Below are 27134 nucleotides of genomic sequence, written 5' to 3'. Positions count from 1 at the left end.
GCTTATGGAGCTAGAGCTTAAGGATCTATACCTGGCAGGAGGTACACATGGTCTACTGAGCGTCAACAGCTAGCCCACGTTGGAGAAATTGGACCATGTCGTCACAATAGTTGATTGGGAAGCCATGCACCTTTTCTCTTTCCTCTCGGTGTTGAGCATGCTCGTGCCGAATCATTGTCCACTTCTTTTGGTTCTTGACCCCCTGCATGCGGTGAGGAAACCGATTTTACTTCCAAACCTTCTAGACAAAGGCCGAGGCTTCCAAAATATGGTGCGGGAAATGTAGAATGAGCACCAGCCAATTGCCAATCCCTTCAAGCGTCTAGCAGCTGAGTTAAAAACCACCGCTCGCACGATTGGCTAGGTGAAGCGACCACTTCATGGAACGTCAAATTTCAAATCATGATAGCTAACGAGGTGATTCTTCGTCTGGACATCACCATGGAGTCGAAGGTACTCTCGGATGGTGAGCGAGAGCTGCTCAAGCTTTCGGTGTGACATCCCTTGAGCGGTCCATTATCAATTCTCACATGCCAAGAGGCCGAGACGACCAGACCCAATTATGTTGCAGCGGATGTAAAAATCCATCCATCAAATGCTGGCGGCTTAGATCAGCCCGGGTGTGAATAGTAAAATTATTTTAAATAGAAAAAATAAATTAAAACTCTGATTTTTTTTTGTGGGCAAAATGCTCCTCAGTGTGATTGCGTGATGTCGGTACACAACTTGGTAAAGTCTGGACATTCGAGAAGTTTGTCGCAAAAAAGACAAATTTCAAACGTCTGAAAATTTTTTGAAAACAACATTGTTCACAGTCGATTTTGTCTTATTTGTCACGAGCTTCTTGAATGTCCAAACAACCCAAAAAAATTGCACGAAGATCACCCATTTGAGCAACTTGCATAAAAAATCAGGTTTCTTTTCTGCTGTTCACCGGGTGTTGATTGGCCGGGGCGTCGAATTGAATTATTGCAGTCCATCGTCCATCTACGTTGCAAATGTCCCCGAAGAAAAGAAGTCTCCGTTGCAAATGGACTGAAAACTAATAACCCCTTCACCGAAAAAACTAGTGACTCCTTAACTCCGGTCATGTCTGCATCACGGTCGGAAGGCGATGAGGCCCTCGTCAACGAGGTGCTCACCGACGATGAGCTCCGTGCGGTGCTCACCCGCCTGAGGCCCGAGTCGGAGCGCGACGCGTTCGGGCTCGTGTGCAGGCGCTGGCTCCGGATCCAGAGCTCCGAGCGCCGCCGCCTGCGCGCGCGCGCCGGTCCGTCCATGCTGCGCCGCCTGGCAGCACGCTTCCCGGGCATTCTCGAGCTGGATCTCTCCCAGTCGCCGTCCCGCTCGTTCTACCCCGGTGTTATCGACGACGATCTGGACGTCATTGCAGGGGGGTTCTGCAATCTGCGAGTCCTCGCCCTGCAGAACTGCAAAGGTGAGACCTCCTTTCGGCCGGATCCATTCGCGCTGTTTGTGTGCGTGAGCTCGCAAATGCAGAAAGCTTTCCTTCTTATCAAATACGGAGTAGTACGATTTGTGATTTATTGGGTTTTTCTTACCCTACAAAGATGAGAGAGAATAAGCAAACTGGGGCGTCTGAAGAACTTTGTTGTGGCATCATTTTAACTCTGTCAAATTTTAATCGTTCAATCACACACACGTGAACAAAGAAATTTAATGAAATACGAACTGGTAAGCCACACAATATACATGTTCGATGCCTACCAAATAGCCCAGACAGCTACAGCTACTGCTCTAATTCGAAGTGAGAAGTACATACATGAGAAATTTCCCGGTTCGGTTTGGATCTTGCCGGATCCAACTCCGGTGTGTTCTGGTGGAGCAGATCGGTGTCCGGGGGAAACCTTGGCCGCCTTGGCTGGCCGGCAGCGGCGACGCCGCTTTTTGGCGCCGCTTTCCTCCTTGGGGGCGCTGCTGAGGGCACCATCTCTCCACTCCGACCCATGTCCGGGTGAAAGCCCAAGATCCGATGCGGATCGGGCGTCGGCGGCGCCCCGTGCACCGTAACCTTCCTGGAGGCGACGCCAAGGACATTGGGATCGGATGGAAGGGTCTGCAGGTGAGGGGTGGGGGTGTGCTGCCTCCCTTTCGGTGGAGCGGTGTTTCGTTCTACATATTCTTGGCGGCGGCTCTTGACGGCATGGAGCAGCGGAGGCTTGGCGTCAGATGTGTGGTAACGGACACGCGCAGGAGGTCGACGCTGTCTGGCGTCGTGGTGGCGTCGGCGGCAGCGAGACCGGGCAAGGCCGATGCAACAGTACAGCTCCGAAGATGGATGTGTGACAGGTGGCTGTGGCGGCCTCATACCCAGCAGGCGTCCTGGTTGAGGAGCACGCCGGACTGGTGGGTGCCCATACCCGGCAGGCGTCCTGGTTGGGACCTCAGGTCTTAGATGTTAGGTTTGGCTGCGAGGTCTATTTGGTATTAGATGTTAGGTTTGGCTGATGTTAGGTTTGGCTGCGAGGTCTGTTTGGTATTAGGCCCAGACCATCAGCGCCCCTTCATCAGTTAGATAGGAGTAGCGACAGAGGTTGCGAAGATGGTGGCTTTGGTCTTACTATTGTACGACTTTGTAAGGTCTTGTGTTAATAATTAATAAATTGGCCGTATGCATCGTTCAGATGCAGAGGCCGGGGGTATTTCTGGAAGGTCGTTTTCGGCGCAGGTTATATTACGCTGGCTACTGTCTTAGACCAGAGAACTCGACTCTAGTAGAGATATTTGTAGCCCTGGTTAAATGTTTGGTTCTATATGCTGGTCAGATGCAGATGTTCAGTTGTCCTCAATTGTGTTTATAGAACATGCTGATTTCCGTGATGTGGAATCCCATTTGTACTTCTTTTACAGCTCCGAGATAAAGTTCTGTTTGGTACTTTGTTGTGGTAATAACCCATCAGTTCAATTTGGGTAGTCTGACTAGAGAATTTCTAGCTGGGCAAATGTACTTCCAACAAAATATGTATTCATACAACTTGTGGTCTTTGTAGCATTTCTCTGACACAGTGATTAATATTGGTAATCTTCAGCACTGTGAAGTTACTAGCATTGCTAGAAGTTACGAGTCTTCGGTATTGATGCATTCACGCAGTTCAGAACTGGACCAACATCTTTCATTGCCATTTTGGCTTCAGGCGCGCAGTTTTTAGCACGGGCTGATACTTGTGTTCTTTATTTATTTTTCTTGAACCTAAATGGCACTTAGAGTTTGTGGAGACTAAATATAATAGCGGGCACCAGTTATCTGATTTGGCTGTGAATTGTTGGTATTTCCTTAATCTAATGTATTTACATATTCTACTGTTCATGTATGTCTTAGGTATCACTGATGTTGGAATGGTCAAATTAGGAGAAGGGCTGCAATGTCTGCAAACCCTAGATGTCTCTCACTGCAAAAAACTTAGTGATAAAGGTTTAAAGGTGATTGCGTCAGGGTGCCAGAAATTGAGACAGTTGCACATCGCAGGTTGCAGATTAATAACTGATAATTTGTTGCATGCTGTATCAAAAAACTGTTTGAACTTGGAAGAGCTTGGTGCTGCAGGATGTAACAGCATAACAGATGCTGGAATCTCAGCTCTAGCCGATGGTTGTCATAAAATGAAGTCACTAGACATAAGCAAATGCAATAAAGTTGGTGATCCTGGAATTTGCAAAATTGCTGAGGTCTCGTCGTCATCTCTATTGTCATTGAAACTGTTGGATTGCAGCAAAGTGGGCAACAAGTCTATCTATTCACTAGCTAAGTTCTGCTGCAACCTAGAGACTCTCATCATCGGTGGATGTCGGGATATTAGCGATGACTCCATAGAAGCACTAGCTCTTGCCTGCTGTAGCAGCCTCCGGATTTTAAGAATGGACTGGTGCTTGAAAATAACAGACGCCTCGTTGAGAAGTCTGTTGTGCAACTGTAAACTTCTTGCCGCTATTGATGTCGGGTGCTGCGACCAAATAACTGATGCGGCATTTCAGGGCATGGAAGCGAACTTGTTCCGGTCGGAATTGAGAGTTCTGAAGATCAACAATTGTGTTGACCTCACAGTTGTGGGAGTGAGCAGCGTGATAGAGTCATGCAAGGCACTCGAGTACCTCGACGTCCGGTCATGTCCTCAGGTTACAAGGCAGAGCTGCGAGGAAGCTGGGTTGCAGCTACCTGGTGGCTGCAAGGTGAACTTTGAAGGTAGCTTGTCGGAGTCTGATCCATCTGTTGATAGGTTCTTCTAGGGTCAGCTATGAACTCCGATTAGAGCTTTTGTGGCACTGCCCAACTCGCATGGCTGTACTACTACTGTAGAAAGTAGCACCAGTGCACATGCAATGAATAAGAAAAAGTATGTGTTGTATCAATTGGAATAATTCTTCGATCCTTTAGTGATCTAAAACATCTTATATTAGTTTACAGAGGGAGTACATCTCAATGCTTTCTGGGTATAATGGCGTTGGTTTGTTGCTAAATGTTGTAAATGTGGCACAGAATGACTAGACTAAATGAACGTAGCTAAAGCTGTTCATTTACAACCAAAAACGCATCCAAAATTGAATTTATTTACTTAAAAAACGGTGGCTTAAAAAGCAGTACAAGATAGGTGATTGTAAAGATGATTATTAAGATAAACTCAAAATTCACAGGAGCAGAGAAATGTCTCCTGGAATGAACAGTAAATCATAAATTAGTTAAAAAAACTATACAATAAAGAAATGGTATTATTTACATGATCGTGCCATTTTAATGCAAAAAGAAACATCTTTGCTCTCTTGGCAGCTTCAATGCTCTAAAAAAAGGTTTTCTATATAAAAAATCCAGGATCTCAACAAAACAGACATGTACATGTATAATTTTTCCTATATTTTAATGTTTGACAAAATTTCCTCACTGCGGAAGAAAAAAGAAAAATCATTTTCCACCAGAGAGAACGTGCTTTTTTTTTAAAAAAGGGCACCTTTGGAGTTTGGACTACCCAAAAAAAATATGCGTGTTCACAATATTATGATGATCATGTTACAAGTGACACTTGCTCAAACTTCAAGCGGATGGTAGGGGTAATGTGAATTTGCCCAAGATTGGCACCGTGGCATTTCCTAGGCATTGATGATTTAGGAATCACGATATGTTTAAATACAAGTTTTAGAGTGGTTGGGCTTTTTTACAACCGTTTGTTGATGTCGATCTAACGGCAGACAAATACGAAGTACTGGGTAGTACTCCGATGAAAGTACGCGAAAGTACTAAAACGAGTGGGGCCGGTACTCATGACAAGGTGGGGACGCGTTTTAATCTAGGGGCAGTTTAGTCCTAGGAAAATTTGCACGCGGCACCCCTCTCGTCGAATGCATAACCGCCGCCGTGGTGCTACACATTCCACAATTACTCATCGGCGGCCATCTCCTCCCTCTCCTCCAAATCCACCGCAGTCATCTCCTTCTTGCCGCTGCAACTTCGCTCCACTCAGGCAACCCCCCCCCCTACCCCCACCCCCTCTTCCACGGCAGATTGAGCTGATGGCCGGCGGCGAGAACACCGACTTCGTGCAGATCGCCGTCGGCGACCAGGTCAAGTTGGCCAGGTTGAGGGAGATCCGTTCTTGGTTTGACAACACAAGGCAGATGAGCTGGACGGCAATGGCCACTCTCAAGAATTTGACGAAGAAGGAGAGGGCAAAGCTTTTCCCCACGCCCGCGCAACCGATTCAGAAGATCGAGATCCTCCTCTGGGCGATGGAGCAGGCCAATTCGTCCAGCGAGTGGACCGGGCGGAGGTGGTGGGCGTTCAGATTCAGGGTAGAGCATTCACTGGATCAGGAACCCACCGTGCACGAGGTGCTGTTGCAAATTGTGCAGCCTCCAACCGAGTCACTAGAGACTCCGAAGCGCAAGATGAGGAGGACAGTGGTCGCGACCTCGCTTCCCCGCCGCTCTCCACGCTTCCCTCGCCGCTCTCCTCGTCTGAACGGCGGCGGTAGCTATGTTTAGAGTAAGCTTCCCCACTCCTCATCTTCCTACTACTCGTGCTTACATCGTGGTGATACTAATCGTAATAGCTCAGAGAGGGAATGCTAGATGGCATTTTAATCTCAATGAATTGCATGAACATTTGAGTACATGGATTTGGAGGATGGATTATGATGTATGTGAACCCTAGGCATCATATGAACCCTAGGAAAAATTAGTAATGTTCTAGTGGTAGACACTGAAATATTTCGGTACACACCGGTAGACACTGAAATATTTCGGAACTGCCCTAGGCAAAATTTGTAATGTTGTAGTGGTGGACACTGAAATATTTCGGTACACACCGGTAGGCACTAAAATATTTCGGTACTGCCCTAGGCAAAATTTGTAATGTTGTAGTGGTAGACACTGAAATATTTTGGTACACACCGGTAGGCACTGAAATATTTCGTTACTACAATTTCAGTACACACCGATGCACACTGAATTATTTCAGTACTGCAGTTTCAGTACACACTGAAATATTTCAGTACTGCAAATTCTATACAAAGTTGGCATTTTGTCATTTATGTGTGAATTAATCCATGCATCATATGGCCTAACTTTGTACATGAGTTTGGGTCAATTTCATGTCTATTTATTGTTAAAATTATTGTCATGCCATGAAAGACAAGACAAGTCACTGACCCAAGTTTGCAAAGATGCCATATCAATGTTGCTGATATGAATATGCATGTTTTCACCAAGTCTTGAGTCTGAATTAAAACTGAGCAATTTTTCTTGATGGTATCCATGGATCTAGAACTCCTATGAATTTGCTCATGTTGGATATTTTGTTCTCCATCATTTGTACTAGCATTCCGTGCGATTAGATGCCATGACAAGACCCCTGGCATATTTATTTTCTTGCCTCCAACATCACATGTGTGTTTTGCAGGAAAAAACCTGGAGTTCACCAGGCTGGCTGAAGTTGTGAGGCTGGGAGGCTGATGGTGCTGCTACTGGCTGATCCTTCTTCTTTCAGTTTTTGTTCGTCATTTCTCAAGCCGTTGGACCAGGGCTACTTCCCTATGTGTTGTTAATGTATTAAGTAGTTCCTTCGAATTTGTAGTATTAGTTTGTTTGAATGTGGAAGTACCTTAATTTTTAGAAACGAAATGTTGCTATGTATGACCAAGGGTTTCATACCTTAATCTTTGGATAATTAATTATGTGAACTGTTGGATGTGGCGCATAACGAAACGCCTCTACCATTGATACTAGTTCAACATGTCGGTCCAATTAGAGACCAACCACTACCATATAGAACATTTAGCATTTCATACTACAACCTGGCACATACAAAACATCACACAGTGGAAGCACATCCCTAAGCACCTTGCATTGTACAAGGTCTTAGAGACAAGCCTCTACCATATATAATAGTTACCATGTCACACTACAGCCTATAAAACATCACACAGTGGAATAATCATAGCTAGTAGAGCATTAGTTACCAGTTAATAATAGTTGCAATCCATCACAAGCAATAGTACCTAGATATGAGTAGATATAGGTACGGTAATACACGACAAGTACTCGCAAACAAGAGCTAACATAACAAGTTCATTTCACATTGATACATGGCCCACCCCAGTTCTAAATGAGGTGGATGGTGATCATCATCCTCAAGTCATGGCGACGGGTGTTCGCAATAGTGAGTAGGATGGCCTGTCCTACCCGAAGATTCTTGGCACGAAGGAACTTCTTCCACCCTGCCCTGCTCAAGGCAGTGCGACCGTCCGTGTCCACTGCATAGGCACAGCTGGTGATGGAGCCCGTTCTGGTAAGGCGTAGTCCAGCAGCCATGCATTCTTCGTTCGGGTCGATGCCACAGCTATCAAGTAACCTCTTAGGTAATTTCTGAAAATAGTTGACATGATATATGATCATGTCAGGTGCAATTATCAACAAAGCATACACTTCAAGACACATATATCATTGGATTCAATACTGAGCATATATATCATCACATCACTACACTATACGCCAAGCATCAAATTACTACAGTAATTAGGCATATCATTAGATTACTTCATACACTAAGCATATCATCGCATATTACTACACTACATGCATGTCATAAAATTCTTCACTAAATGAATTCTAAACTAGGCCTCTCATCACAGTACTACAACATGCATATCATATGAACTACTACACTAACTAAGCATGCATATCATGTAATTACCACACTAAGTAACATACCATGATATGTCGTTTAACATTCGCCTTTGTGAGGCGGGTCACGAATGACTTCCCTAGGTAGTCTTCACGTAGCGGAAGCATGTCCCAGAGGTTGCCGATTTCCTCGTCGCCCAGTCTGAGTCCTTGGGCATACAGGTATTCAACAAGTGGGTTCTCATCATCATCTGAATCGTCATCATCTGAATCAACACCATCTTCCTCCTCATGAACTTCATCCTCACTATCCGGAATCAAATTTAGATAGATAACAGAAATCCTGGGCCTATCTCTTCTGAAGGAGAAGCTGATCAATTCACCCCCACTAAGACGCATGCGGGCGATGAAACGATCCCAATCATCTCCTCCTATCTGGGTTATCTTTCGCCCCTTCTCGACCTGCATAGTGTATGAGCCCCCAAGAGCGTCGAAGGTCACGGTGTCTGCGACGAGCTCATTGAATGCCAATCTCACATTGCATGGTACGATCTGTGTAAGATAAAAACAAATAACAAACACAATACATTAGTGGAAATAGAAAAAAAACAAAAAGAATGTACTGTCAGAAGGTTCATATAAATTGTTACCGCTGCAAAAACAAAAGAAGGCTGGAACTAGATGCCGAACAGCGTGGCAGTAGAAAGGCTGGTCCGGCACCGTGAGTTGCAGCGTCCACATTGTGCTTCCTCCATTCTACACAGAACATGTTGAACTCTAAGTTGAATTGTACATAGTACAATACAAAGATCATACATATAATAAATCATAGTGATAACCTATACTGGCAATGGCCAATCAATCTATTTTCTATCATCTACGTAATAAAGAAATGCCAATGACAATGGCAATGCCCGTCTCATCTAAACCTGGGAATAGTTCGGCATCCAAACTAAAACCAGTCCAATCCACGGCACACATCAAAACCAAACCAATCCAGATATTTTCATTTAGAATCTAGACCAAACCAAACTATACATGCTCGTCATCCAACCCAGTCCAAACCGTTTTCAACTTTTGGATTGAATCCAAAGGTTCAAACCGTGGACAAAGCCATATGCGAGGGCACGTCATGAATCTAGATCAGACATGACGTCAAAGCTCGAGAGAGCCGACGAGCTCCGGCCGGCAACAGCGGCTCCTGGATTTGAAGCAGTAGTAGGTGGTAGTGGCGGCTCAAACTAATTGATTGATTTGGTCTCAAACCATAGAAACCAAATCAAGATCCAATCCAAAAACTAAGTTTCAGTCCAAACCAATCGACTCAGATCCGCCTCGGTAGGGAGACGCGGTTGGGGAAGGGAAGAAGAGGGAGATCTCACGTACTTGCCGGAGTTGGCGGCGGCCGCGCACCGGCAGCGAAGAGAGGGGTCGTCGGGAGATGGCGGCGGCGGCGGCGCTGGTCGAGAAGGGGAGAAAGAAAGATGTGGAGTGGTCGAGACGGGGAGAAAGAAAAATGTGGTACATGTGGTGGCTCGGTTGTGTGGATGACAAAGGGACCCACTTGTGAGACCGATAGCAATTGATGGCAAACCGCAGGAGGTGCGCGACCGCCACGTCCCCACGTGGAATGGGGACGACCGGGTGGGTGTGTCAAGTCAAATCGGCACCCGCGGCTTCTCGGTAACTCCAAGAGGCAGGAGCAGTGCATTTCTTCCCCAAATCGGGTAGAAAACCATCGTCCTCTCCCCACCCTCTCTTCCTTCCTCACCACCTCACCACCCTCTCCTCCTTCCTCACCACCCTCCTCCCTTCCTACGCCTCCCTCCTCCTGTCTTCGACCGACGATGAAGCACGGACGTGAATATGCGGCGGACGAGCCGGAGGCAACCATCGGAGCAGAGCAGTCTGCTGCCATGGCTGCAGCCGTAGGTGGAGCGACAGAGTCTGCTGTAGCGGCGGAAGCTGCCGGTGCAGCGACCGCTGTGCCTGCTCCCGCTGCCATCGCAGCCGTCGAGGCACCCGTCGGCGAGCACAAGGTCGGGGAAGATCTGGAGGAGGAGGAGATGAGAAGGCGTAAGCGCAAGGTGCATGACGAAATAGAAGAGCTCTACGAGGAGAACGCCATAAAGGAGTTCGACGTAGATTGCAGGAAGGGCAGCGACTTCGACAAGGATGCCATCGACGAGCTATCTGAGGTAGTACTCTGTTTTTTGCTCTGTTTTTTTCATGACATTGGGGTTTTTCTTGTTAACTAGATGAGCATCAATTTCACTTGGACGTGCTAGTTCTACGTATATAGGATTGTAGGGATCTAGCATAGATCTTCATGTTGGATGTGGATTTTTAAATCTGATTCACATTCTGATTCCAGCAGATACTCTGGGTTTTTTTCATGGCATTGGGGTTTGTCTTATTAACTAGATGAGCATAAGTTTCACAAGGGATACATTAATGAAAGAAGTGGGGTAATGAACCCAAATACAAGAAAATGTTCATGGCAGGGATACATTAATGAAAAAAGTGGGTTAAACAATGGATATATGGCAGGATTCTCCATTGGCTTCCCAAGGACAGTGACAAAATGCTGCAGTTCCTGATTCATTTTATTTTATGTAGATGAATTAATTTGCACACATGTTCATAGATGATTAGTTTGCACACATGTTCATAGATGATCCATTTGCAAATTCTATAGAGATTTCCATTTTGCAAAGGAAGTGATCGCTCCCTTAATAATTATGGGCTGACAGTACATATCCACTGGATACCAAAAAATCAAAACATTTCATCTAGCCAATTTTCCACAGTATGTTATCTAGATGATCACAGCCACATCTCTCATCAATATGAGCAGCGAGACACCCCATAGCTCCTTCACCAATTTCCTTCTCAAACTTATCAGGGTCTAACAATGTTGGAGAAGCAGTATTGCCGCTGTCAGAAAGAATAATGGTTTCTTCATTCCAGTAGATAGAACAAACCCCCCTTGTGTGAAACATGAAGGAGTATAATGAAGCCATTTTTCTGATTCCAATAAAAATTACACCTGTAACAAGTATCAAATATCATTAAACCAAGCCACTTCATGAAGTCTTTCATGTGTTAATTATGTACTACTTGTGCACTAATCTATAAATGCAACTATTCCACCGTCCATATTTATGCATGTCAATTTCTTTGGCTCAATTATGTATGTGCACATACGCCTTGTTTCTAGCAAATAGATAGTTGCCATGTTACACATGTGTACTTTCAAAACATTGTAATTAAAGTCAATGTACCATAATAGATTAGCTGAGTTCTTCTATGTGTACTAATTCACTAATTCACAGGAGGATGACGACGACGTGGACTACAGCATGGACAGCAGGCACAACAAGAGCCGGTACACCCTGAGGCATCTGATTGCTGGGAAGATCAAGTACCGTTTCTTTGGCAAGATTGGGTGCCCTTTCTGTTGCAAGGTGATCGGTGGCGGCATAGATGGCATGATCCAGCATGCCTTCAGCACTGGCAATGGACATGGTAAGAAGCATAAAGCCAGTACTCTGGCTAAACATGCTGCCTACGCATGCTTCCTCGAGATTGTCAAAGTCAATGAGCCCTACAACATGCATTGAAGAAGGGAGAGAAGTGATGTGCTGCTAGAGTGCTGCTGCTGCCCCAGGACCATCGTGTCCTGTTATGTTATCTATGTTTGTTTGTTGTTGGAGTCTAAAACTGATGTCCTATGGTGTGTCTGAACCTATGCTGAGCGGTGGTTGATCTGTCGTTTATGTTAAGAGTTTGCTGCTACTCTGGTTTAGTGTTCCTAGTTGTTAATACTTTTTTGGTGATGCATGTTTAAGCCTTGTACAATGCTAGATGCTTAGGGTGGTGCTTAGAAAAATAAACAGGGTTTTTCTGAAGCACCGGTGCCTATTTCTACAGGAGAGACACCTAGTTATGCGTCTACCCTGTACAAATAAGCACATGTGCTTAAGAAAAGCCTGGTTTATTTCTATAAGCAACTCCCCTAAGCACCTTGCATTGTACAAGGCCTTAGCAACTCAAGTATTGTACGGTGGTCTATGTTATGGTTGCTGTGTTATTCTGCCGTACGGTGATGCATGCTAGGAACTCTAATAATATGACTATGGTAGTTATAGCTTGGCATGACTATGTTTAGTGTATAACTCAGCATGTTCATGCCATATCTATGAGCAGTTACAACTGAACTATGCATTAATTTTTGACAAAATTAAAGCATGCAAATGATTGCCGATTCCACCTATTGACAAATCAAGCTTTGTACTGATGATGCATTAGATATTGCAATAAGTAGAGGATGCTCATGATTACCAAAAGTACCTACTTCCACTTTCTGATAAGAACTAAACGTGTATCAAATGATGCTAAAAGTAGAGCATGAGCATGAGAATGTATCAATGCATTAGATATTGCAATAAGTAGAGGATGCTCATGATTGCCATAAGTACCTATTTCCACTTTCTGATAAGAACAAAACGTGTATCAAATGATGCTAGAAGTAGAGCATGAGCATGAGAATGTATCAATGCATTAGATATTGCAATAAGTAGAGGATTCTCATGATTGCCAAAAGTACCTATTTCCACTTTCTGATAAGAACAAAACGTGTATCAAATGATGCTAGAAGTAGAGCATGAGCATGAGAATGTATCAATTGATGCTACATATTTGTGTTTGAATGGGCTCAATAAAGCTGGTGCTGGTTTATGCTCTCTGCGTGACCGTGATGGTAACGAAGACACTTGGTTGGCTATGGTCTTGCTGTCAAATTTAAGTTTCAGTTCTTTAAGACTCTTTGTTTTTGCTGCTTGCTCGGGATCGACTAGCTTTCTCGGGCGTCCACGTTCTCTCTTCCTTTTGGGGGAGTTGGGTGCACCATTTTTGGGGGAGTTGGGTGCACCGGTATCCTTCTGGGAGTTGGATGTGTCAGGTTCGTTGGAACCATCAGGATTGTTGACTAATTGTATGTCCTCTTCTGAAGCATCAGGTAGAACTGCTTGCTGGGTATCGTACACCTCCTTCTGTATAAGAGAGAGTGTTGCGTTAGTTCTAATCTTGAGACTTATGAAATAAATGATATATTCTTCATGTAGCGCTAACCATTATGGGGAACTTATATGATTCGAGACGAAGCGCATTGCAATTTGAATGTAGTAAGGTTGTACATATTTTCCACCTGAAAATATCTATCCTTGCCTATATTGGATAACCGACACTGACGTCAGCATAGCTTTCAAGCTAAACAAAGTACAAATTTAAATTAGGCATTCAATTACCTGGTTCAAAATATCGGTCATTTCATCCCCGTTCCATGACAACATGTACTATAGTGTCCAAACCGCACAGGAAGTCCTGCGATGTTTAGTTAAAGATCAGTAATCTTATTCGTGTACGCAAATAATAATTTATGAGGCCATGCATACCCATCGGTCTGTTGTGGTATGTTCTCATAGCGTTTTTTGGTCCATTCGGCAAAATTGATGTTCTTAGCTGGTGATATCAACCCTTTCTTGATAGCTTCGTCAATGCAGAACTGGATCGAGTCCACCTAGGGTACGACGAGTTATACATAGGGTTACGGTACTTTGGGAGCTCATGTTCCATGCGGATCAAAAGAGGCAGAAGGAGAACACTTACAAGAGAATCTTCCTTGGTCTTGTCGCAATGATAATTCATGGAGTTCAAAGTCTGAATTTCTTTTTTGTCAAAATTAAACATCATTAGCATCCAATGGTTTTAGTGTACATTGAGTGGGACATGCACCTGCAGTTGAATTTGGGTTGGGTTGAGAACCGAAATTTTTCGTGTACGGTGTGTACGTAAACTATGAAAGTGTGGAAAACGTGTACCTTTCGGCGCCCTACAAATTTTCCTGCTACACGAGCTAACCATGAGGCTGCACGTCCAACAGGAACCACCCCCTTCATTTGTAACAACTTTTCAGTTTTTTGAGGGGATATGATTGAGGTAGTATCATTCTCAATTTGGCTAATGCGAGCATATGCCATAATAACCTGCGAAATTTTCAATCATACAATAATAAGATAGTTGTTGCAGTAATGATGTAGAATAGAGTATAATGGGCTTACATCACCATAAATGTATTTGTCGTCCAAATTTCGCTTCAGAACTATTGCATCTACTTTAGAAACTTCGGAAACTACTAATTAGATAGAAACTTCAGAACTTCAGAAACTTCAGAACTGGATGTTTTTACCATTTGGTTGCCGCAGTGATGTGGTATACCAGGACGAGATCCTCCACGCATAACTGCAGAACTGAAGCCATTTGTGGAGGTTCATCTTCCCTGGTATACTCGACATCAACGTCGATCGACCGAGAAACCATGCCGCCGAGCCTCCTCCTCATGTCGCGGATCCTCTTGTCAGCTTCGTCTGGATTGCTGGTGCATACGACATCCAGCTTCTCCTTCAAGTGGATATCAACCATGAGCGGCACGGTGTAGTCCTGCTTCTGCTCGGGGACCGGAACGTCGTCGTCGACCATCAGCGGCTCCTTGCCAGACGCCTCACCACGGTGCTGCTTGGCAGACGCTGGGGAGTTGCTCCACGATGCCTCCGCCATTCCCTTGGCAGACGGAGGGGAGTTGCTCCACGATTCCTCCACCATTGCCCTCCTGGCCAGCGATAGTGGAGGCAGAGGGGAGTTGCTTGATGGTGGAGGCAGAGGGAGGCAGAGGGAGGAAGATGGAGTGGCAATGGAATGAGGAGGGAGGCAGAGGGAGGAAGATGGAGCTGCAATGGAATAGGAGGGGAGTTACCTGCGTCGTGGTCGTGGGGAGTTGCCAGTGGAGGGGAGACGTGGGGAGTTGCCAGTGGAGGGGAGACGTGGGGAGTTGCCTCCAAAACTCAAACTGAAGGAAATATGCCCTAGAGGCAATAATAAAGTTATTATTTATTTCCTTATATCATGATAAATGTTTATTATTCATGCTAGAATTGTATTAACCGGAAACATAATACATGTGTGAATACATAGACAAACTTAGTGTCACTAGTATGCCTCTACTTGACTAGCTCGTTAATCAAAGATGGTTATGTTTCCTAACCATGAACAAGGTGTTGTTATTTGATTAACGAGGTCACATCATTAGTTGAATGATCTGATTGACATGACCTATTTCATTAGCTTAGCACCCGATCGTTTAGTATGTTGCTATTGCTTTCTTCATGACTTATACATGTTCCTATGACTATGAGATTATGCAACTCCCGTTTACCGGAGGAACACTTTGTGTGCTACCAAACGTCACAACGTTACTGGGTGATTATAAAGGAGCTCTACAGGTGTCTCCAAAGGTAGATGTTGGGTTGGCGTATGTCGAGATTAGGATTTGTCACTCCGATTGTCAGAGAGGTATCTCTGGGCCCTCTCGGTAATGCACATCACATAAGCCTTGCAAGCATTGCAACTAATGAGTTAGTTGCGAGATGATGTATTACGGAACGAGTAAAGAGACTTGCCGGTAACGAGATTGAACTAGGTATTGGATACCGATGATCGAATCTCGGGCTAGTAACATACCGATGACAAAGGGAACAACGTATGTTGTTATGTGGTCTGACCGATAAAGATCTTCATTGAATATGTAGGAGCCAATATGGGCATCCAGGTCCCGCTATTGGTTATTGACCGGAGATGTGTCTCAGTCATGTCTGCATTATTCTCGAACCATAGGGTCCGCACGCTTAACGTTACGATGACAGTTATTATGAGTTTATGCATTTTGATGTACCGAAGTTAGTTCGGAGTCTCGGATGTGATCACGGACATGACGAGGAGTCTCTAAATGGTCAAGACATAAAGATTGATATATTGGAAGCCTATATTTGGACATCGGAAGTGTTCCGGGTGAAATCGGGATTTTACCGGAGTATCGGGAGGTTACCGGAACCCCCCGGGAGCCATATGGACCTTGATGGGCTTTAGTGGAAAGGAGAAAGGGGCAGCCCAAGGTGGCCGCGCGCCTCCCCCCTCCCCTAGTCCTATTAGGATTAGGAGAGGTGGCCGGCCCCCCTCTCTCTCTTTCCCCCTCGGGGAATCCTAGTCCAACTAGGATTGGGGGGGAGTCCTACTCCGGTAGGAGTAGGACTCCTCCTGCGCCCTCCTCCTGGCCGGCGGCCCCCTACCCCTTGGCTCCTTTATATACAGAGGCAGGGGGCACCTCTAGACACACAAGTTGATCCTTGAGATCGTTCCTTAGCCGTGTGTGGTGCCCCCTGCCACCATATTCCACCTCGATCATATTGTAGCGGTGCTTAGGCGAAGCCCTGCGATAGTAGAACATCAAGATCGTCACCACGCCGTCGTGCTGACGGAACTCCTCCCCGACGCTTTGCTGGATCGGAGCCAGGGGATCGTCATCGAGCTGTACGTGTGCTAAGAACTCGGAGGTGCCGGAGTAACGGTGCTTGGATCGGTCAGATCGGGAAGACGTACGACTACTTCCTCTACGTTGCGTCAACACTTCCGCAGTCGGTCTGCGTAGGTACGTAGACAACACTCTCCCCTCTCGTTGCTATGCATCACCATGATCTTGCGTGTGCGTAGGAAATTTTTTGAAATTACTGCTTTCCCCAACAGTGGCATCCGAGCCTAGGTTTTATGGTTTGATGTTATATGCACGAGTAGAACACAAGTGAGTTGTGGGCGATATAAGTCATACTGCCTACCAGCATGTCATACTTTGGTTCGGCGGTATTGTTGGACGAGACGACCCGGACTGACATTACGCGTACGCTTACGCGAGACCGGTTCTCCCGACGTGCTTTGCACATAGGTGGCTTGCGGGCGACAGTCTCTCCAACTTTAGTTGAACCAAGTGTGGCTACGCCCGGTCCTTGCGAAGGTTAAAACGGAGTCTATTTGACAAACTATCGTTGTGATTTTGATGCGTAGGTGAGATTGGTTCTTGCTTAAGCCCGTAGCAGCCACGTAAAACTTGCAACAACAAAGTAGAGGACGTCCAACTTGTTTTTGCAGGGCATGTTGTGATGTGATATGGTCAAGGCATGATGATGAATTTTATTGTATGAGATGATCATGTTTTGTAACCGAGTTATCGGCAACTAGCAGGAGCCATATGGTTGTCGCTTTATTGTATGCAATGCAATCGCGATGTAATGCTTTACTTTATCACTAAGCGGTAGCGATAGTCGTGGAAGCATAAGATTGGCGAGACGACAACGATACTATGATGGAGATCAAGGTGTCGCGCCGGTGACGATGGTGATCATGACAGTGCTCCGGAGATGGAGATCACAAGCACAAGATGATGATGGCCATATCATATCACTTATATTGATTGCATGTGATGTTTATCTTTTTATGCATCTTATATTGCTTTGATTGACGGTAGCATTATAAGATGATCTCTCACTAAATTATCAAGAAGTGTTCTCCCTGAGTATGCACCGTTGCCAAAGTTCGTCGTGCCCAGACACCACGTGATGATCGGGTGTGATAAGCTCTACGTCCATCTACAACGGGTGCAAGCCATTTTTGCACACGCAGAATACTCAGGTTAAACTTGACGAGCCTAGCATATGCAGATATGGCCTCGGAACACAGAGACCGAAAGGTCGAGCGTGAATCATATAGTAGATATGATCAACATAACGATGTTCACCATTGAAAACTACTCCATCTCACGTGATGATCGGTTATGGTTTAGTTGATTTGGATCACGTGATCACTTAGAGGATTAGAGGGATGTCTATCTAAGTGGGAGTTCTTAAGTAATTTGATTAATTGAACTTAAACTTATCATGAACTTAGTACCTGATAGTATCTTGCTTGTTTATGTTGATCGTAGATAGATGGCTCGTGCTGTTGTTCCGTTGAATTTTAATGCGTTCCTTGAGAAAGCAAAGTTGAAAGATGATGGTAGCAATTACACGGACTGGGTCCATAACTTGAGGATTATCCTCATTGCTGCTCAGAAGAATTACGTCCTGGAAGCACTGCTGGGTGCCAGGCCTGCTGCTGGAGCAACACCAGATGTTATGAACGTCTGGCAGAGCAAAGCTGATGACTACTCGATAGTTCAGTGTGCCATGCTTTACGGCTTAGAATCGGGACTTCAACGACGTTTTGAACGTCATGGAGCATATGAGATGTTCCAGGAGTTGAAGTTAATATTTCAAGCAAATGCCCGGATTGAGAGATATGAAGTCTCCAATAAGTTCTATAGCTGCAAGATGGAGGAGAACAGTTCTGTCAGTGAGCATATACTCAAAATGTCTGGGTATAATAATCACTTGATTCAGATGGGAGTTAATCTTCCAGATGATTGCGTCATTGACAGAATTCTCCAATCACTACCACCAAGCTACAAGAGCTTTGTGATGAACTATAATATGCAAGGGATGAACAAGACTATTCCCGAGCTCTTCGCAATGCTAAAAGCTGCGGAGGTAGAAATCAAGAAGGAGCATCAAGTGTTGATGGTTAACAAGACCACTAGTTTCAAGAAAAAGGGCAAAGGGAAGAAGAAGGGGAACTTCAAGAAGAACGGCAAGCTAGTTGCTGCTCAGGAGAAGAAACCCAGTCTGGACCTAAGCCTGAAACTGAGTGCTTCTACTGCAAGCAGACTGGTCACTAGAAGCGGAACTGCCCCAAGTATTTGGCGGATAAGAATGATGGCAAGGTGAACAAAGGTATATGTGATATACATGTTATTGATGTGTACCTTACTAGAGCTCGCAGTAGCACCTGGGTATTTGATACTGGTTCTATTGCTAATATTTGCAACTCGAAACAGGGACTACGGATTAAGCGAACACTGGCGAAGGACGAGGTGACGATGCGCGTGGGAAACGGTTCCAAAGTCGATGTGATCGTAGTCGGCACGCTACCTCTACATCTACCTTCGGGATTAGTATTAGACCTAAATAATTGTTATTTGGTGCCAGCGTTGAGCATGAACATTATATCTGGATCTTGTTTAATGCGAGACGGTTATTCATTTAAATCAGAGAATAATGGTTGTTCTATTTATATGAGTAATATCTTTTATGGTCATGCACCCTTGAAGAGTGGTCTATTCTTATTGAATCTCGATAGTAGTAATACACATATTCATAATGTTGAAGCCAAAAGATGCAGAGTTGATAATGATAGTGCAACTTATTTGTGGCACTGCCGTTTAGGTCATATCGGTGTAAAGCGCATGAAGAAACTCCATACTGATGGGCTTTTGGAACCACTTGATTATGAATCGCTTGGTACTTGCGAACCGTGCCTCATGGGCAAGATGACTAAAACACCGTTCTCCGGTACTATGGAGAGAGCAACAGATTTGTTGGAGATCATACATACAGATGTGTGTGGTTCGATGAATATTGAGGCTCGTGGCGGATATCGTTATTTTCTCACCTTCACAGATGACTTAAGCAGATATGGGTATATCTACTTAATGAAACATAAGTCTGAAACATTTGAAAAGTTCAAAGAATTTCAGAGTGAAGTTGAAAATCATCGTAACAAGAAAATAAAGTTTCTACGATATGATCGTGGAGGAGAATATTTGAGTTACGAGTTTGGTGTACATTTGAAAAATTGTGGAATAGTTTCGCAACTCACGCCACCCGGAACACCACAGCGTAATGGTGTTTCCGAACGTCGTAATCGTACTTTACTAGATATGGTGCGATCTATGATGTCTCTTACTGATTTACTGCTATCGTTTTGGGGTTATGCTTTAGAGACGGCCGCATTCACGTTAAATAGGGCACCATCAAAATCTGTTGAGACGACGCCTTATGAACTGTGGTTTGGCAAGAAACCAAAGTTGTCGTTTCTTAAAGTATGGGGCTGCGATGCTTATGTGAAAAAGCTTCAACCTGATAAGCTCGAACCCAAATCAGAGAAATGTGTCTTCATAGGATACCCAAAGGAGACTGTTGGGTACACCTTCTATCACAGATCCGAAGGCAAGACATTCGTTGCTAAGAATGGATCCTTTCTAGAGAAGGAGTTTCTCTCGAAAGAAGTGAGTGGGAGGAAAGTAGAACTTGACGAGGTAACTGTACCTGCTCCCTTATTGGAAAGTAGTACATCACAGAAAACTGTTTCTGCGACACCTATACCAATTAGTGAGGAAGCTAATGATGATGATCATGAAACTTCAGGACAAGATACTACTGAACCTCGTAGATCAACCAGAGCGAGATCCGCACCAGAGTGGTACGGTAATCCTGTTCTGGAAATCATGCTGCTAGATCATGATGAACCTACGAACTATGAAGAAGCGATGGTGAGCCCAGATTCCGCAAAGTGGCTTGAAGCCATGAAATCTGAGATGGGATCCATGTATGAGAACAAAGTATGGACTTTGGTTGATTTGCCCGATGATCGGCAAGCAATTGAGAATAAATGGATCTTCAAGAAGACTGACGCTGATGGTAATGTTACTGTCTACAAAGCTCGACTTGTCGCAAAAGGTTTTCGACAAGTTCAAGGGGTTGACTACGATGAGACCTTCTCACCCGTAGCGATGCTTAAGTCTGTCCAAATCATGTTAGCAATTGCCGCATTTTATGATTATGAAATTTGGCAGATGGATGTCAAAACTGCATTCCTGAATGGATTTCTGGAAGAAGAGTTGTATATGATGCAACCGGAAGGTTTTGTCGATCCAAAGGGAGCTAACAAAGTGTGCAAGCTCCAGCGATCCATTTATGGACTGGTGCAAGCCTCTCGGAGTTGGAATAAACGCTTTGATAGTGTGATCAAAGCATTTGGTTTTATATAGACTTTCGGTGAAGCCTGTATTTACAAGAAAGTGAGTGGGAGCTCTGTAGCATTTCTAATATTATATGTGGATGACATATTGCTGATTGGAAATGATATAGAATTTCTGGATAGCATAAAGGGATACTTGAATAAGAGTTTTTCAATGAAAGACCTCGGTGAAGCTGCTTACATATTAGGCATAAAGATCTATAGAGATAGATCAAGACGCTTAATTGGACTTTCACAAAGCACATACCTTGACAAGATTTTGAAGAAGTTCAAAATGGATCAAGCAAAGAAAGGGTTCTTGCTTGCGTTACAAGGTGTGAAGTTGAGTCAGACTCAATGCCCGACCACTGCAGAAGATAGAGAGAAAATGAAAGATGTTCCCTATGCTTCAGCCATAGGCTCTATCATGTATGCAATGTTGTGTACCAGACCTGATGTGTGCCTTGCTATAAGTTTAGCAGGGAGGTACCAAAGTAATCCAGGAGTGGATCACTGGACAGCGGTCAAGAACATCCTGAAATACCTGAAAAGGACTAAGGATATGTTTCTCGTATATGGAGGTGACAAAGAGCTCATCGTAAGAGGTTACGTTGATGCAAGCTTTGACACTGATCCGGACGATTCTAAATCGCAAACCGGATACGTGTTTACATTAAATGGTGGAGCTGTCAGTTGGTGCAGTTCTAAACAAAGCGTCGTAGCGGGATCTACATGTGAAGCGGAGTACATAGCTGCTTCGGAAGCAGCGAACGAAGGAGTCTGGATGAAGGAGTTCATATCCGATCTAGGTGTCATACCTAGTGCATCGGGTCCAATGAAAATCTTTTGTGACAATACTGGTGCAATTGCCTTGGCAAAGGAATCCAGATTTCACAAGAGAACCAAGCACATCAAGAGACGCTTCAATTCCATCCGGGATCTAGTCCAGGTGGGAGACATAGAGATTTGCAAGATACATACGGATCTGAATGTTGCAGACCCGTTGACTAAGCCTCTTCCACGAGCAAAACATGATCAACACCAAGGCTCCATGGGTGTTAGGATCATTACTGTGTAATCTAGATTATTGACTCTAGTGCAAGTGGGAGACTGAAGGAAATATGCCCTAGAGGCAATAATAAAGTTATTATTTATTTCCTTATATCATGATAAATGTTTATTATTCATGCTAGAATTGTATTAACCAGAAACATAATACATGTGTGAATACATAGACAAACTTAGTGTCACTAGTATGCCTCTACTTGACTAGCTCATTAATCAAAGATGGTTATGTTTCCTAACCATGAACAAGGTGTTGTTATTTGATTAACGAGGTCACATCATTAGTTGAATGATCTGATTGACATGACCTATTTCATTAGCTTAACACCCGATCGTTTAGTATGTTGCTATTGCTTTCTTCATGACTTATACATGTTCCTATGACTATGAGATTATGCAACTCCCGTTTACCGGAGGAACACTTTGTGTGCTACCAAACGTCACAATGTTACTGGGTGATTATAAAGGAGCTCTACAGGTGTCTCCAAAGGTAGATGTTGGGTTGGCGTATTTCGAGATTAGGATTTGTCACTCCGATTGTCGGAGAGGTATCTCTGGGCCCTCTCGGTAATGCACATCACATAAGCCTTGCAAGCATTGCAACTAATGAGTTAGTTGCGAGATGATGTATTACGGAACGAGTAAAGAGACTTGCCGGTAACGAGATTGAACTAGGTATTGGATACCGACGATCGAATCTCGGGCTAGTAACATACCGATGACAAAGGGAACAACGTATGTTGTTATGCGGTCTCACCGATAAAGATCTTCGTTGAAGATGTAGGAGCCAATATGGGAATCCAGGTCCCGCTATTGGTTATTGACTGGAGATGTGTCTCGGTCATGTCTGCATTATTCTCGAACCGTAGGGTCCGCACGCTTAACGTTACGATGACAGTTATTATGAGTTTATGCATTTTGATGTACCGAAGTTAGTTTGGAGTCCCGGATGTGATCACGGACATGACGAGGAGTCTCGAAATGGTCGAGACATAAAGATTGATATATTGGAAGCCTATATTTGGACATCGGAAGTGTTCCGGGTGAAATCGGGATTTTACCGGAGTACCGGGAGGTTACCGGAACCCCCCGGGAGCCATATGGGCCTTGATGGGCTTTAGTGGAAAGGAGAAAGGGGCAGCCCAAGGTGGCCGCGCACCTCCCCCCTCCCCTAGTCCTATTAGGACTAGGAGAGGTGGCCGGCCCCCCTCTCTCTCTTTCCCCCTCGGGGAATCCTAGTCCAACTAGGATTGGGGGGGAGTCCTACTCCCGGTAGGAGTAGGACTCCTCCTGCGCCCTCCTCCTGGCCGGCGGCCCCCTCCCCCTTGGCTCCTTTATATACGAAGGCAGGGGCACCTCTAGACACACAAGTTGATCCTTGAGATCGTTCCTTAGCCGTGTGCGGTGCCCCCTGCCACCATATTCCACCTCGATCATATTGTAGCGGTGCTTAGGCGAAGCCCTGCGACAGTAGAACATCAATATCGTCACCACGCCGTCGTGCTGACGGAACTCCTCCCCGACGCTTTGCTGGATCGGAGCCCGGGGATCGTCATCGAGCTGTACGTGTGCTAAGAACTCGGAGGTGCCGGAGTAACGGTGCTTGGATCGGTCGGATCGGGAAGACATACGACTACTTCCTCTACGTTGCGTCAACGCTTCCGCAGTCGGTCTGCGTAGGTACGTAGACAACACTCTCCCCTCTCGTTGCTATGTGTCACCATGATCTTGCGTGTGCGTAGGAAATTTTTTGAAATTACTGCGTTCCCCAACACAAACGTCCTGCCCTTTGGCCCTCGAAAACTCTGGAGGGGAGACGTGGGCCCTTTGGTTTATCCTGTTTCTGAAACAAAACAAAAAAAATAACAGATGATCTCTTCCATAAACAAAACTAGGTTTCCAAGTTTTTGTATTTTTTTGAATTTTTTTGAATTTATAATGCCCTCTAGACTGACTGCTGAAAACATCAGTCTATGCCTCAAGGGGGCATTGTAAAATTAATTTTTTCAAAATTTTCTTTCATAGACATGTTTGGCACATGTGGGTCACCATGTACAAGAAAATTTGGGTGATTTGGAGGTGGTGGAAAAATTCACCTTTTTCCAAAACTGGCTTAAGTTAGACAAAATGGTCCCTCCGTAAATGGAACGACTGCAAGGCAACGCTCATAGTGCTCTGTAAATGGAACGGACTGCAAGGCTTCGACGTCATGGAGAGCTTCGTTAATCCGTCGCGACGCAAGGCAACGCTCATAGTGCTCTAGCATTTCAAACAACGACATCTTACCCTCAAGATGCGTATGTAGCACAGAGTTCAAGCTCTCACTCCTCTGATTGCTGCTCAATCCTAGGAAACAACGCCCCTCAAGATATGGAGCACACCACAACTTTCTCATCTGATACATCTGATGCAGCCAAGACTCCTCACTGGTTACTTTATTCCGTTGTAAGAATTGTATCCATTTTATCTCATGCTCTTCAATGGAAGAAGTATCATAAATGAAAGATCTGAATTCCTCCTTTACGTCGTCATCATGCAGATGGCGTACAATGTTCTGCTGAATGTGCCATATACATAGTCTATGGTTTGTGTCTGGCTAGACCACCCTTATTGCTCTCTGCATTGCAAGGTCCCCATCTGTGATCACAGATATCGGATGCTTCTGTGCCATGCAATCAGAAAAGGTCCGCAACATCCACTCGTATGCCTGGCTTGTTTCATGAGAAATTATACCACAGCAAAAATAACAGTGCTGCGGTGGTGATTCAACCCGACAAACGGCACGAGTGGCAGATTGTATTTGTTGGTTCTGTATGTGCTATCGAAAACAATGACGTCTCCGAAAGCCTCGTAGTCAAGTCGCGACTGACTATCAGCCCAGAACAGTCCCTTCAGATGGCCATGCTCGTCTACCAAGTACTTGAAGAAAAAATCCCCATCTCGCTCTCGCCTCGCCATCATGTGCATGATCACCGTATTAGCATCACCGGCACTGATTGTCTCCTGCTTATTAGCATGATAGAAATTATAAACGTCCCTCTTTATGCATCCAACCTTATCAAATCCACCATATTGAAAGCACAAAATATCCATAATACGGTATTTGCGGATCCCACATTTTTCCATGTCCGCAATGTCCGCTTTCTGCTCATCGCTAATTCGTCTGTGCGAACGCAGCAGACAAGAAAGATCCCGTGGGGCTAGAGGATGGCTGTGCTCATCGATGAAATCCTTGACAAACCACCGACCGGTTTCCTCCTGTCTCGTAATGACCAATTTAGCATTACACCCAACACGAGTTAAACTTCGTGGCCTCCTCTTTCTATCTTCCATCTTTCTTTTCATGTGCTTCTCTTTGCAAAACCCTTGATGACTACACACAATTTTCCTTAAAATTATGTATTTGTTGGATCCATCCCACTCAACGTAGCTTTTCCTCACACTAAAACCTTTTTCAAGAGCATATTTGTTGTAGAATTCATAGCCTTCAGCCTCACTATCAAACATCTTGCTGACAACATTTACATACTCGAACATACTCTCATCACTTGCATACGCCATGTTTTCCTGCATATGACATGTGAGGGAAACCAATCATCAACATCTTTCTGTTTATCAATGTTGCAGGTGTAAAATAGCTCATAGGCAAATACAAGTGCATGGAAAAGAATTTGCTCGTTTGACATGTGAGGGAAACCAATCATCAACGTCCAACAAGTAGTATCTCATCTTCCTTTAAACTATATTTCATGCACTATGAAAACCTAAAGTGATGATGACTTTAATAAACTAAATTAAGTGAACTATGGAACCAACATCTCATCTTCCTTTAGTATATCTCATCTCAAACGTCAAGTAAGTCACTTTTTTCTGCGGTACCAAAGGAAGTAAGCAATGCCCTCAACATCTTACTTAAACAAACATGATGCGATTAGCTCAAGAGAAACTATGCCACGATGAAGCTTTCCATTCGTTGTTCTAGTCCGTAGCCGGATCTTGTGGGGTTGAGGTTCTAGTGCATGCACGGTGGAGGGGCGCAACGTCCAAGAGAACGAGCAGAACGCCAAGCCGAATTCATACCTTAAGGATGGTACGCGCGAAGAGATGGGATCGCCCGCCGCGGTCGCCGCCGATTCAGCCGGCGCAGATCCGGCCTTCTTCTTCTTCGGTGACGGCGTGGGGGGCTGGGGTTGGTTGGGTGGAGGAGGAGGACGATGAATTTATTCCTCTCGCCGGGCAGGTCGAGGACGGAGAAGGTCAGGAGCGGCGAGCGGCGACGAATAGATCGGAGGAGGATTCTGAACTGGATCGAGTAGACATGGATCTGGTCCTCAGGGGATCGGTTCAAGAAAAGATATTTCCCCCTGGACCATTATGCCCTTATCGCAATTAACATATTAAATTTAATCAATTAAAATTCCCCACAAGATCTGACGGCTAATAAAAATCAGACGTGATCAGACATGTAAGTACTGCTAAGTACTCCGAGTACTAACCCAATCACCGTAAAACAGCTCATGTTTAAATCGTTGCCAAAATCAGTCCTAGTACTAAATACTACTCCCTCCGTCCCATAATATCATATCGTTTTTCAAGCTAACATCCATCCCTCCCTCATTGTCGGACGGAGGGAGTACTAATGTTCTCTGATGATTGTTTTTTTTAAAAAAAATTGGATGGTTGCTAAAGCGTTGACATACTTGCATCTATCGTTGTTGTTGATGGCTTTGACGTTCGTCTCGGTGGAGCAGACTTTTCTGAACCCATGAGCTTGTAGAAGTTGCCTGGATGAAAAGATCACAGGATCCTAATATTGCGGAGAGGCGACCCCCCCCCCCCCCCGCGCCCCGCTACTTCTTGAGCTTGTGTTGGTTTTTCTCTTAAAGAGGAAAGGGCGATGCAGCAAAGTAGAGTAACTATTTCCCTCAATTTTGAGAACTAATGTATCAATCCAGTAGGAGACAACACGCAAGTTACCGAATACCTGCACAAACACCAACTTGCACCCAACGCGATAAGGGGTTGTCAATCCCTTCATGGTTATTTGCAAAGTGAGATCTGATAGAGATGGATAAACGGTAAAGTAATATTTTTGGTATTTTTGTTTATGAAACGGAAAGTAAAAGATTGCAAAGAAAATAAATAGGAAACTAAAATTGTAG

General features: G+C 44.7%; 2 protein-coding genes across 2 annotated transcripts; one reads left to right on the top strand and one right to left on the bottom strand.

Annotated features, from left to right (window-relative positions):
• The first annotated feature begins 1006 nt into the window (after positions 1–1006).
• Positions 1007–4420, top strand: LOC125513664 (uncharacterized). The gene is made up of 2 exons (XM_048678830.2): positions 1007–1438; positions 3341–4420. Exons 1-2 carry the CDS (start codon positions 1090–1092, stop codon positions 4243–4245), a joined length of 1254 nt encoding a protein of 417 aa, XP_048534787.1. The 5' UTR covers positions 1007–1089; the 3' UTR covers positions 4246–4420.
• A 3188-nt stretch (positions 4421–7608) lies between these two features.
• Positions 7609–8673, bottom strand: LOC147965555 (uncharacterized). Its single transcript, XM_087526853.1, has 2 exons — positions 8218–8673; positions 7609–7872 (listed from the first exon to the last, which is right to left on the bottom strand). The coding sequence occupies exons 1-2, from the start codon at positions 8596–8598 to the stop codon at positions 7609–7611; spliced, it is 645 nt and encodes a 214-aa protein (XP_087382979.1). The 5' UTR covers positions 8599–8673.
• Between the last annotated feature and the right edge of the window lie 18461 nt (positions 8674–27134).

Source organism: Triticum urartu, chromosome 6A, assembly GCF_056163025.1.
Source record: "Triticum urartu cultivar PI428250 chromosome 6A, HENAU_Tu73, whole genome shotgun sequence".
Lineage (NCBI taxonomy): Eukaryota > Viridiplantae > Streptophyta > Magnoliopsida > Poales > Poaceae > Triticum > Triticum urartu.
This window is presented reverse-complemented; position numbering and strand designations above follow the sequence as displayed.

Excerpts from the sequence above, each read along its gene's own strand:
- LOC147965555 (XM_087526853.1), bottom strand. The coding sequence starts at position 8,598 with ATGCAGGTCGAGAAGGGGCGAAAGATAACCCAGATAGGAGGAGATGAT. Across the intron at positions 7,873-8,217 it reads ATGTTAAACGACATATCATG|AAATTACCTAAGAGGTTACT; the intron begins GTATGTTACTTA and ends AACTATTTTCAG.
- LOC125513664 (XM_048678830.2), top strand. The coding sequence starts at position 1,090 with ATGTCTGCATCACGGTCGGAAGGCGATGAGGCCCTCGTCAACGAGGTG. Across the intron at positions 1,439-3,340 it reads CGCCCTGCAGAACTGCAAAG|GTATCACTGATGTTGGAATG; the intron begins GTGAGACCTCCT and ends TGTATGTCTTAG.